Here is a 13,619-nt window from a genome sequence, read left to right as displayed (position 1 = left end):
GATAAAACTAACATGTACCAGTGTCTGTCTTACCTGGTCTGCCTCCACGTTGCAGATTTTGGAGTTTCTTTTGGGTGCGTCATTCGCCTTGAGGTCGTTCTTCACGTGGTGGTCTGTGAGCTTGACGCGGTTGTTCTGCTGGTGACGCTTGTGGCTCCACCGCCACCGCTGCCAGGCCCCCAGCAGCAGCACGGCCATCACGCACCCCAGGAACACGGCCAGGATGCACAGCAGCTCCTCCAGGGTGATGTTCAGGGAGGAGGACGGCTCTTCAGGCTTCCTAACGGCCTCTGTGCAGAATTCACCGGTAACATTGGAGGAACACATGCACTTGAACCCACCAAAGAAGTTGAGGCAGGTTCCCCCGCTCTGGCAAGGGTTGCGGGTACACTCATCAATGTCCAGCTGGCACATTGCACCGGTAAAGTGTTGGCACTTGCATATAGGCCCATCGGCACCCTCCTCACAGCGACCGCCATTCTGACAAGGGTTTGGGTTGCAGAAAACGCCATATTCACAACGTTTTCCACTCAGTTTTAAAGGACATTGACACTTATAGGTGTGGCCAACAACGATACATTTGCCTCCATTAAGACAGGGTGAGGAGGAGCAGGGAGCCGTGTCCACCTGGCACTGTGCTCCGGTAAAGCGTGGAGGGCAATTGCACTTATAAGAACCTTCATTTTCTATGCATGTCCCAGCATTCTGGCAAGGGTAGGAGCCACACACTCCAGCCAGGGGCAGCACACCTGGACACTGGAGCTCCACGTTGGCCAGGCGCGTGAGCACCGTGCCCCCGGAGGCCGTCCCTGTTATTGACACGGGAAGCTCGGTGCCGTCAATAATGATCTGATCGAGGCAACCCACAAATCCCAGGCTGCTTTGGGAATAGGAAGACATGCCTGACTCTGGTTCACTGCTGAGGGTAGCACCGAGATACATGAAGTTTGAATCCATGTTCAGAATGTCATTAGCACCCGGCGCCGCTCCTGAACTCACCTCGCCGTCCACACTCAGTGTTGATATGGTGCCGTCTCTGGTCAGGTTGATGAGGTGCCACGCATCATTGTCGACCCTCACCGTGGACACCCTGACCAGCCCTTCCCCGCTGCCACAGTCCCAGCGGTACTGCACATGTCCGCCGGCCACCTCCAGCATGCTGTAGTCCACGTCCCCGGCAGTAAAAACCAGCGTTCCCACCGGGTGTCTGGTGCGCATGAAGGCACTCAGCATCAGTGAGCTGCTCTCACTTTGCTGAGCTATGCTGTACTGGGCATAGCTCTTTCCCCTGAAGGAGAGAGGCCTCAGTGGGTAGTGGCACGCAGGGCTGTGGCATTTTGTCAGGTCCACTCGGCACGAAGGTCCTGTTCTGCCGGCAGGGCACTGGCACGTGTAGCCTCGGCTGCTGGTGTTGGTGGGCGCACACTCCTCATACTCAGCACAGGGTCGGTGCCCACAGGCATTGACTAAAGTAGTGCAGTTCTGGCCTCCATACCCTTGGTCACACACACAGCCAACTTTCTGGGTAAATCTTGGAGCAACCAGACTAGACAGCTGTGTGTTGAAGGGCATGGCCACATCATCGTTGATTTCCACCACGTCTATACAGTCCCCATGGCCACCGCACTCTGAGCCAGACACACACAGGGACTCCATGATGTCCATGAAGGGCAAGCCAAGCTTTTCTTTTATGTCAACTTGTTTTTCTTTTAGCTTCAGCAGCAGATGTTCTCTTGTCATGTAGATTTCAAAGAGTCTCACAACTATCAGAACGTCAAGACTCCTCTGTATGTCTCTTTTGGATCGCTGTGGAATGTAATCTATCTTATCTAAAGAGTGTGAGTGTACAAGGGCTGGCTGCAGGCTGACCAGGACCACAGAATGCTCCTGAACTGACAGCTCTATGGCAATAGCTTTTAGGAAATATTTCTGATACCTGGAGAGGAATTCATCGGAGGACAGAGGACCCAGGCGAATGATGACGGCATTTTCAACCATTTCCTCAGTGACCACGGAGACCTTGATGGAAGCCTGCACGGTGCGGTGATACCTGCCGTCCGACACACTGACGTTGACGCTGTAGTTACCGGCATCAAGAGGCGTCAGTGCCACCAGAGTGCCGTCCTCACTGTCAATGTCAAAGTACTTGATAGAGCCGACTTCCTCTGGGTAGGGCGCCACAGAGTACTGCAGGGTGTCGTAGGGGTCCTGGTCCAGTGCAGTGACCCGCCCAATGATGCCTCCAGGAAAGGCACTGCGGAAACTGATGACCACGGTTTTAAGCGGGAAGATTGTTGGCGGGAAGCGGGACTCCTCCACCACGCTAACGGTAACTTGGGTGTTAGCGTGGAGTGGTGGTGAGCCGCTGTCCCACACTCGCACCTGCACCACGTACTGATCCTGGACCTGGTGAAGAAGAGGAAACAGGGACTAAAGAATGGCACTCATGTATTACTCTCACTATCTGTGGAGCTTAATTAAAAATGCATACTTCCTTGAGCACTCAAACCACCTGATGGTTTTACTGGATTAAATGCGTTACAAAATATTGAGCGTTACCTTGTGGTTCAATTTATTGGTGGCCAGCCTCAGTGAGCCATCCTGGTCCAGGGTGAAGGCACGACTCTCAACAGGCTGGTTGATCACCTCCCAGGTGAAGGGAGCGCCGCTGGGGTCAGCGTCGGCATCGGTGGCCATGAGGCGGATCACTGAGTAGCCCACAGCTCGGTTCTCCTAATAAAGAAGAACCACTTGAGACGCACCACTTCAATGTTCACTGGATATGGATATGAATGTGCATGTATATATGTAGTTGCATATAGCTGAAAATGAAAGATGATTGGAAGATAACTAGAAATACAATTCTCTCAATAGATGCGGTGAACAGTGGATCAGCCTGGACAAAGAGGTTGTTCAATCTAAACTTTTAATCAAATTTAAAGCTAAATCTGACCTACTGAGACTCAAGAGATGGGACTCCACTAGTGTAGCTCATTGCCTGTGTATTGCAACTAGGTAAACACACATACACACACACACACACACACACACACACACACACACACACACACACAGATGGCAGAAAGATGGGCTGGTGAGAGACGTTGTTGAAAAGAAGAGTGTAGTTGTCTTTGGGCTGAAGGAGAAGGTCCTGCCAATACGACATGAGAGAGAGAGAGGAATGAAAAGCAGGCAGCTGTTGAGCTGGTGAGGGAGGTGCAGCATGAACGTCACAGTTTGGAGGACAAGGTAGAGGAAGTACTCCTGAGGATTGGCAAATATGTAAAAGGAGGACATCGACCTTTTAAGGTAAGGTTCAGATTGCAGGTGGCTGCAGAGGAAATGCTTGCAGGAACCTGGAAACTCTAAAAGAGAGGATTACAAAGATGTATGGATCAGGAAGGACCAAAACAAAGAAGAAAGGGCAAAAGTCAACGAACTATGGGAAGAAGCCAAGCAAAAGAAACAGAGCAGGACAGAGGCGGAGAAAAAGAGGTTTTGGTGGAGGGTCACAGATTTAACCCGTCCGCTGCGATTGGCATGGATTTCGCCTTCACTGGTAGCTTGGTAACATATGCTCCCAGGTCTTTCTGTGCCTCAGTGGTGGGTAGTGGAGTGTTTCCCACGTGGTACTGGTATGCTGGATTTCTCCTCCCAAGATGCATGACCTCACATTTTCTTCACTAAATTGGAGTAGCCACTTTTTGTTCCACTCCTGCAGCTTGGTGATGTCTTCTGGTAGGAAATCCGCATCCAAGGGGTTAAGATTGAGGACGTGGTACAGACGGGCAGCAGAGAGGGAGGAAGTGAACCAAAGGTGGCATACACAAACATGAATGGGTTAACAATGGCACTGGCAAAAGTAAATGACTACTGGAGGGAGAACGAACTGGACATAATGGGAATAGTTGAAACAAAGTTGGGCGATGCTGTCGTGTCCCTAGACATTGGTGGAGGAAAGTACAATGTGTGGAGAAAAGACTGACGGGAAATGTAGGGAGGGGGAGTGATGATGTTGGTTAACCCGGTACAGGTAACTCGATTTACGCGAGTTTGGTTTACGCGTTTTTTAAATAACGCGGGGTCCAAAATCCAAATAAATGTTTCATTTACACGTTTTTTCCACTTCTATGCGATATTTTATGGAGTGGCTACCATATGTCTCATGCAACTAGACTCACACGGCGCCGCGGCCACACAGCTGAGCTCAGTTCTTCCCGCGTGCCACTTGAACAACAATACAGTACCTACGCTGCCACGCTACTCAACAATAGGGGTGGGCAGGTACCGGTACTAACGGTACCAGCTATATGGTATGGTACCGGTACCAGACTGCTCGGTACCGGTACCAATACTAGCCAGTCGCTCATTTTGTCCCTCATTTCTTCCTCACACGAGTGAGGCTGAGACTGAGTGCCTGAGTGGATATCTTGGTGATATGGATATTCTCTCTCTCTCTCTCTCTCTCTCTCTCTCTCTCTCTCTCTCTCTACTGAATGAAGCGAATATTTATTTTTTGACAGAAACCTACCTCTTGTTTGATTTACATTGTTTTTTGATTTATGCAACCTCTTCAAGGACGCAATACTCACGTAAATTGAGAGTTATCTGTAGCAGCGACGGGCCAAATTTGTGGCTTTACCGTGTAGCAGCGACGGGCCAAATTTGTGGCTTTATCATGTAGCAATGACAGGCCAAATTTGTGGCTTTACCATGTAGCAATGACAGGCCAAATTTGTGGCTTTACCGTGTAGCAGCGACGGGCCAAATTTGTGGCTTTACCGTGTAGCAGTGATGGGCCAAATTTGTGGCTTTACCATGTAGCAGCGACGGGCCAAATTTGTGGCTTTATCATGTGGCAATGACGGGCCAAATTTGTGGCTTTACCATGTAGCAGTGATGGGCCAAATTTGTGGTTTTACTGTGTAGCAGCGACGGGCCAAATTTGTGGCTTTACTGTGTAGCAGCGACTGGCCAAATTTGTGGCTTTACCATGTAGCAGCAACGGGCCAAATTTGTGCCATGATATAAACCCCCCAAAATAGATAATACATAATCTGATCACAAATGCTTTGATATATATTATGAAATGGTTTGTGTGAGGGGTGATTTTTTCTCATTTTTCTTGCTTGGAGGGACCATTAAGAAACATGATCCCCGCTGCTACTGGGTAAGAAGGACCTGGGAGTTGACAGTGTAAACTATGGCAAGGGATGTGCTGAAATGATGAAAGTTGGAGTACACCGGGAAGGAGGCAGAAACAGAGACTTTGGTGTGATGTGTGTTCCACCAAAAACGAGATCTTGGGGTAATGAAACATATGAGAGAATGATGAAAGACACAAGTGAGGGTATGGAGGAAATGATGAGTGGAAGTGACAACCTAACCATGATGGGGACTTCAACTGCAAAGAGGTGTGTTGGGAGGAGTGGACGTCAGAGGGCGGTGAGGGTCATGGGGAAATACGCTGCTGAGGATGGCAATAAACAACACTCTTACACAATGGATCAGAACACAAGGTTTCAGGGGAGTGATGAACCCTCAAGGATTTACAAAGGAGTCTGAAATAGTAGATAGAGTGTCGTACAAAACACCTCTAGGACGAAGTGATCACATGGTACTTGAGTTTATGATGAATGAAAGAAGAGAAGTGAGGAGAGGAGAAGACCACAAAACTGGGAGATACAATTACAGCAAGGTGAACTCTGCATAGTTGAGAAAGCACTTGAAGAAGCGGACTGGAGTAAGTTCTATGGAGCGGAAACAGTGGATATGAAGCGGCTGTCCTTACTTGAGACTTACAATGAGGGAGTAAGGCAATACTTGTCAAAAAGGGGAAGAGGGAAGTTAGAAATAAAATTTGGTTCAATAGAAGATGTGAAAGTGAAAGTGAAGCAAAGTGAGAAAGAGATGTAGCATGGAACAGGTGGAGAAAAGGGAAAGACAGAACCTTTGGCTGAAGTACAAACAAGTATGGAGTATGCATCTCACGTGTGGGGGGCTCCACTCACACAGCTCTCCTGGACAGAGTGGAGTCTAAGGCTCTTCGTCTCATCAGCTCTCCTCCTCTTACTGACAGTCTTCTACCTCTTAAATTCCGCTGCCACGTTGCTTCTCTTTCTTTCTTCTATCGATATTTTCATGCTGACTGCTCTTCTGAACTTGCAAACTGCATGCCTTCCCCCCTCCCGCGGCCCTGCTGCACACAACTTTCTACTCATGCTCATCCCTATACTATCCAAACCCCTTATGCAAGAGTTAACCAGCATCTCCATTCTTTCATCCCCTTCACTGGTAAACTCTGGAACAGCCTTCCTTCGTCTGTATTTCCTCCTGCCTATGACTTGACCTCTTTCAAGAAGAGTGTATCAAGACACCTCTCCACCCGAAATTGACCTCTCTTTTGGCTACTCTTTACTTTTTAGTTTTGTGGGAGCGGCAAGTAGCAGGCTTTTTTTTTGTACTCTTTTTGTTGCCCTTGAGCCATATCCTTTGATGTAAAAAAAAGTGAAATGAATGAAGAGAGGAACAGAGAAACTACTTGAGAAATGTAGGCTACTAGAAAATTTTAAAGCACAGCTGAAATTATTTTATAGATATGTCAATAGCAAGCTGAATAACAACGAAGAAATAAATAAACTTAAGGTGGACGCTGAAAAGTACGAGGATGCTGCAGCAATGGTGGAAGTTATGATTTTTTATTCTTTATCTTATTTATTTATCTTTTTTTTTACGTTTTCACCTATGGCGCTGGTAGGCTTTCTTGGTGGGGCCTGATGGTCGGCCCCAGCCCATTGTGGCGCAGGCAAGTGTTTATAGTGGTGCCATCTCGCATTGGCTCATGCTGCCCCCCTGAGCTCACCTTTGATCCTAGAATCTAGAGTCTGGGTGAATGTTTTTTTTCAGGCAGTGTTTACAAGGGAGAGTGACTTTAATGGACAAGAAGGAAGAGAAGAAAGTGTGGAGTACCTGGAAGGAAGACAAGTTTCAGTACAAGAGGTGGAAGGATTAATGGAAGGTCTGGACGTGAGGAAGGTACTAGGGCCGGATGGTGTGTCAGGCTGGGTCTAAGGGAGTGCAGTAAGGAATTAGCTGATAAGATCCAATGTGTCATAGTCAGCTCTCTAGCAGAAGGTAAGGTCCCAGCAGACTGGAAGTGAGCAGACATTATTCCAATTCACAAAGGAGGATGCCGGGAAGACTCTGGGAACTACAGGGTAGTCTCTTTGACAAGTGTGGTGGTGAAGATCTGTGAAAGGTTGATCAAAGTTAAATGGATGAACTATCTGGAGAGACAACAGATTGACGGACAAACAGTATGGCTTTGGAGGAGGAAAATCTTGTACAATGAACTTGATGTGCTACGTAGCCGCCACTACCCTCTCGCCTCACCTGCACGACCACGGTATAGTTGTCTTGCGTGAACTTGGGTGCATTGTCGTTGACGTCGCCCACCTGGATCACGACCTGAGCCATGGCAGTGTTGCTGGGTGTGCCCAAGTCCCTGGCACCCAGCGTCAACTGGTACTTTGCGACCTGAGGAGGTGACGAAAAAGAAGAGGAGGAGGAGGAGGAGGAGGAGGAATAAGATGAAGAAATGAAAAGAAGAAGAAAAGGAAAGAAGAAAACGAAAATAAAGAAGGGAAACCGAATAAGGGGAGAAGAATTAGAAAGGAAATAAAAGACAAAGAAGAAGAGGAAGAAAGAAGAAGAATGATGAAGCAAGAAGAAAAAAATAATAATAATGACAAGAAGCGAAAGAAGAAGAAAAAGAAAAAAAGTTCAAAATCAATTAAATCAGCTTTGTATGATAATTTAGGAACTGTCTTGACATGCCTGATTTAAATTTCCAACAACACAAAGGATTTGATATCACAATTACTTTCTTACTGGGAATATATGTAACCCAAGGCCAGTAAAAACGAAAGGCAAAAAGGAGCTGCCATTAAGCTGCTAAGGGTATAACATCAACAGTCTTGGAAGGTCACAAAAGAAGATGGAAGAGGTATTTGGCCTAGGAAGGTATGAGGAGGGAGGTTAAAGGCCACTATCAACTATATTTGGGTGGCAAGGCAATGAGAGAAGAAAAGAAAAAAAGGAGCTATATATAATAATCAAGCCTCGGAAAGTAACAAAAGAGAAGAGACAGAAGAGGTATTTAGCCTGAGAAAGTATGAGGAGGGAGGTTAACCCGGTAGCAGCGACGGGCCAAATCTGTGGCTTTACCGTGTAGCAGCGACGGGCCAAATTTGTGCCATGATATAAACCCCCCAAAATAGATGATACATAAACTGATTACAAATGCTCTGATATATATTATGAAATGGTTTGTGTGAGTGATGATTTTTTCTCATTTTTCTCGCTTAGAGGGACCATTAAGAAACATGATCCCCGCTGCTACCGGGTTAAAGGTCACTATCAACTGTAATTGGGTCACAGGGCAATGAGAACAGGAAGGACAAAAGGAGCTGTGAGTTGCTAAGGGCATAACATCAAGTCTTGGAGTAACAAAAAAGAAGAGATGGAAGAGACATTTAGCCAGGAGAGATAGGAGTAGAAAGATGCAAAGCTACTATCAACTGAATTTGGGTCACAGGGCAATGGCAACAGAAAGGAGCTTAAGAGTTTTGAAAGGGTATAAAATCAATAGTCTTGGAAGGTAACAAAAAAAGAAGATGGAAGAGGTATTTAGCCAGGAGAGACATGAGTACAGCGCTGCAAAGCCACTATCAACTACATTCAGGTCACAGGACAATGAGAACAAAGATAAAAGGAGCTCAGAATTGCAAAAGGGCATAACATCAAGTGTTGGAGGGTAACAGAAAAGAAGATGGAAGAGACGTTTATCCAGGAGAGATACGAGTAGAGTGCTGCAAAGCCACTATCATCTGTATTTGGGTCGCAGGGCATGTTGAATTATACGGCCAACAGGACAGAAACTAGCAGACAGCAATATTATTTGGATAAGGAAAGTTATTACATCATGAGAATGCTATACCTAAAAATATGATCCTAGTTACTTACCTTTTCCCTGTCCAGTTTCTTGATGACAGTGATGATGCCGGTGTCGTCATCAATAGTGAAGCAGTGGTCTTCGTTTCCCGCCCTGATGCTGTAGCGGACGAGGCTGTTCACGCCATGGTCCACGTCGCTGGCTGAGACCTGCGGTGAAGGGAAAAAAGTTGTCATTCGTAAAGTCACATTAGTGTAGTTGTGGGTCGCTTTTAGTTTGCTAACCTCTTGACTGTGGATTTCCTACCAGAAGACATCACCAAGCTACAGGGATGGAACAAAAAGTGGCTGCTACAATTCAATGAAGAAAAATGTTAAGTCCTGCATCTTGGGAGGGGATATCCAGCACACCAATACCACATGGGAAACACTCCACCATCCACCACGGAGGCAGAGAAAGACCTGGGAGTATATGTGTAATGCGGCGACTAGGTCTGATAAGGGAGCTTCCCATAACCCACTTGGCGAGTGGGGGCACCTCTTTGGCCGACTCGGTAGGGAGTGGCTCTCCCGTCACGCTGGTCGCGGGTTCAATCCCAGGCAGCCGGCGAATACCTTCTCCTCGTCTTGATTAATTTCTCGTGTGTTTTGATACATGCAGAGGTCGTGTTGGAGAATAGGAAAAAGGAAAAATATGCTCTTGGGGCATGGCATATGTTACCAGGCTACCAGTGAAGGGATATCCAGCACACCAATACCACATGGGAAATACTCCACTATCCACCACAGAGGCAGAGAAAGACCTGGGAGTATGTGTTACCAGGCTACCAGTGAAGGCCAAATTCGTACCAATCGCAGCAGATGGGATAATGAGAGTGCAGAGGAAAATAGAACCTGCAGTAGTTTTAACATTAGCAATAACGTTATGAAAAGTTGTGGATATGAATGTACTTGAGAAAATGAAGAGAAAAAGGAAAAGGAGGAAGAGGAAGAGGAAGGAGGAGGAGGGGGAGAAGAAAGAAGAATATGAAAGGAGAAGCAAAAGAAGTAAAAGAAGAAAAAGAGGAAAGAGAAAAAGAAGAAGAAAAAGAAGATGAAGAAAATGAAGAAGAAAAGAAAAAGGAAAAAGAAGAAAGAAGGAAAAAATAAACTATTCCAAAACTCCTAAGTGGCCATGTGTTGGTGACTAATGCCACCATCAAGTGAAGCGCTGCACCAGGTGTGTCATGTTCCTCAGTATCATCCGGCACACACACAGAAAGGATGCTTTTGATTCCCACCTTCACTGCTCTCCATAAGCTTAGTGACACCAGCAGCAAGTAAAGACGTCTGGGTTCAATTTTCTACTTAACCAGGATATTCATTCTTTTATCCTGTTTGCTGGTACACTCTGCAACAGCCTTTCTTTCATTGTACTATTACCTCCTTCCTGATACTTATTCAGCAGTTAAGGATTTAGTGGTTAGGGTAACTGAGGAAGTTATTGGGTACAGGGTGAGTGGAAGAGGGAACTGAAACACTGCACCAGGTATGTCAAGTTTCCCACTATCAAACGGTGCACACAGAGAGAACGATTTTGATTCCCACCTTTACTTCTCTCCATAAGCTAAGTGACACCAGCAGCAAGTAAAGACATCTGGGTTCACTTATCTCCTCAACCAGCATATGCATTCTTTTATCCTGCTCACTGGTACACTCTGCAACAGCCTTTCTTTCACTGTATTACCTCCTTCCTGAGACCTATTTAGCAGTTAAGGATTTAGTGACTAGGGTAAATGAGAAGGCTGTTGGGTACAGGGTGTGTGGTGGAGGGAAGAAAGGGAGTGCATGGAGGTCAGATGAGACGAAGGAGGCACTTGCTTACCTGCACCACGCTGGCGCCTTGCAGAGCGTCTTCCCTGACTGTGGCGGTGTAGGTGGGCAGCGTGAACACCGGGGAGTTGTCATTCACATCAGTGATTGTTAGGTTGACCAAGGCCGTGGCGGACAGAGGCGGCACACCCCCGTCTGTGGCCACTACTGTCACCACCACCTGTTGTATGCGCTCAAAGTCCACCTCGGCGCCAATGCTTATCACACCTGTGGCAGTGGTGGGTCATGAGGGACTTGCAGGGAATGAGAACATCACACACACACACACACACACACACACACACACACACACACACACACACACCAGCCAAAGAGACTAATTCAGTTTTCAGTGGTGAAATTAAACTATCGTCTGACACCAGCATGAAGTCAGTCTGGGTGGGGCCCGAACCTCCTCACAGCGCTGCCGCATCATCCCAAATACATCACTCCCTCCCTCATGTGTTATCTACATACTATTTGAAATTGTGTATCAAGTATTCAGTATACAGTAAATAAGATTTGATGCTATGGCCAGGGAACTCCCCGAACACCCTGCCCAAACTGACTTCATGGCTGAGTTGAACTATAACAACCTACTGATATATATATATATATATATATATATATATATATATATATATATATATATATATATATATATATATATATATATATATATATATATTGCAGAATGATTTGGACTCTGGGGAAAAAAAAAAAAAAAAAAAAAGGGTGTTGATCACAAGTGTACCAGTCTTTGGGTGGATGTGCAGGTACTCCTCCAGCGTGGTGTGCTGAAGGGAGTAAGAGATTTCTGCATTGATGCCGATGTCCCTTGAGGTGGCCATGACCCGCAGGACTTCTGTCCCCACGGCCGTGTTCTCTGCCACGGAAGTTTCGTGGAGTTTCCTCACAAACTCAGGAGCATTATCATTCACATCTGTGGGGGATGGAGCTCACAGCCTTGCTTTGAAGCATTCTCGTACAAGAAGAGATCATAATGCAGATATACGGGACAGAGGCTCAAAAATATATGGAGGATGGACTCATTATCTAAAATACAAATAAACTTGGCCTTCCAAATGATATCAGTGAGACTAAGTTTGAAGAATTGATTATTCCTTGAGGTTTTAAACATAAACATCAAAGCAACTATTTTTTTTCATGCAAGTAAACTCTGATTGCTGTTGATTACTGTTGGCAGGACACTTTATTTTGTGAAGACTCAATGGTCAATCTAACGAGGGCATGATGGAATGGTTCCTTTAAACATATCTTCTCAATCGTGACTTATGGATAGAGACTACCATTAGGAAAATCTGTCTGTCTGGTCAGGGCAGTTAAGGTAGTGCTCTGCTACTGGTAACATGTAACACAGTACAACCAGCCGCAGGGTCGGGTAGTCAGCGGCTAAACCGGCAACCCCACTGGTTTTGTTTTGGACCAGTGAGGAGGGTGTGCTGGACCCCCAGGTGGATTAAAATCAAGACCATTCTAAGGGCAGATGAACTCATGTTTATTAGAGTCAATGGCCATCCAGTTCCAGCTACGGGTGAAATAGCGGGTGGTAAACTTCATAGCCCCCTGCTCCTGCTGCCTTGTAGGGTTTGCCTGTTTCGTTCAGGCAAAGGCTAGGGCCACCATTTAAAATAAGTGGTTGGGTGTGCAAGGGCATGCACCCAGAAAATCTTGCGCCAAAAACTGAAAATGGCTCGATTTATGAGCCATAAACCGTCCAACCACTCATGAAGAGTGAAAACGGACTTTAAACGAAATGATGATGATGATGATGATTAGGAAAACCTGTTTGAGTAAATTGGGTAATATAAAACATGGATTTAAGCATAAATCTGATCCTCTGTTGGAATCCACTCTTGTCTTAAACTAGAAAGGCTTAGGACATGAGAACCAATGTAGACGCATGCTCCATTAGCTCAGTAGCAGCGACGGGCCAAGCTTATGGTTTACCGCGTACCAGCGACAGGCCAAATTTTTGCCTTGATATAAAATCCAAAAAATATAGGATGCATAAACTGATCACAAATGGGTTTATATATATAATATAATGATTTGCATGAGTGATGATTTTTTCTCTTTATTTTGCTTAGAGCGGCCTATAAGAAACATGATCCCCGCAGCAACAGGGTTAGAGACAAAAAAAATATCCTAAGCTTTTTGGTATTTTATGATAGATTTGTTCTGTTTTGGGTACTAGTTTGTGTATGACAGATTTTTGTAATAAGTGTGTCTCTAATGGCCCATGCACCTCCACTGGTACCTACTTATGCCCCACAAGACACTTTGGGAGGGCAGTGCAGGGCAGCGGCACGTCACAAACCTGAGACTGTGACGATGAGCTGCGTGGTGGATGACAGCGGTGGGTTTCCCTGGTCCACGGCGCGCACTGTCAGGCTGTAGGAGTCCCTTGTCTCACGGTCCAGGGGCCGGGCCAGGCTGACCACACCCTCCATCTCGTCAATGGCGAAGTGGCCCTCCGCTGAGTCCACAAAGTTGTACAGCAGCCGTCGATTGATACCTGGGGGTACAGAGGAGACGTTCTTCTTCTTATTATTATTATTACCTCCGCCAACGAAGTTGGGAGGAGGTTATACTTTCGGTCCGGTCGGTATGTTTATTTGTTTGTTTGTTTGTGAGCAGTCTCCTGTGCACAATTTTGTGGATATCTCAACCAATTTTTCAGGGAAGTTTCGTGTCCATCCAGAATAGAAACCATTAAATTTTTTGTCAAAGGTCACAGTCTCCTGTGCACAATTTTGTGGATATTTCAACCAATTTTTCAGGGAAGCTTCATG

At 46.2% G+C, this 13,619-nt stretch overlaps 1 protein-coding gene across 1 annotated transcript in view; it reads right to left on the bottom strand.

Moving 5' to 3' along the window:
- Nucleotides 1–13,619, bottom strand: part of LOC126999183 (fat-like cadherin-related tumor suppressor homolog) — a 42,336-nt gene that overhangs the window by 17,121 nt on the left and 11,596 nt on the right. The window contains exons 13-19 of the mRNA XM_050861513.1: nucleotides 13,145–13,342; nucleotides 11,558–11,746; nucleotides 10,817–11,031; nucleotides 9,025–9,162; nucleotides 7,393–7,536; nucleotides 2,560–2,733; nucleotides 34–2,406 (exon numbers count right to left, since the gene is read on the bottom strand). Of these exons, the coding sequence (XP_050717470.1) occupies nucleotides 34–2,406; nucleotides 2,560–2,733; nucleotides 7,393–7,536; nucleotides 9,025–9,162; nucleotides 10,817–11,031; nucleotides 11,558–11,746; nucleotides 13,145–13,342 (3,431 nt within the window). The remainder of the gene's footprint in view (nucleotides 1–33; nucleotides 2,407–2,559; nucleotides 2,734–7,392; nucleotides 7,537–9,024; nucleotides 9,163–10,816; nucleotides 11,032–11,557; nucleotides 11,747–13,144; nucleotides 13,343–13,619) is intronic.

The sequence above is a fragment of the Eriocheir sinensis genome, chromosome 16 (genome assembly GCF_024679095.1).
Source record: "Eriocheir sinensis breed Jianghai 21 chromosome 16, ASM2467909v1, whole genome shotgun sequence".
NCBI classification, from domain to species: domain Eukaryota; kingdom Metazoa; phylum Arthropoda; class Malacostraca; order Decapoda; family Varunidae; genus Eriocheir; species Eriocheir sinensis.
Note: the sequence above shows the minus strand (reverse complement) of the source record. Positions and strands in the feature narration are given on the sequence as shown.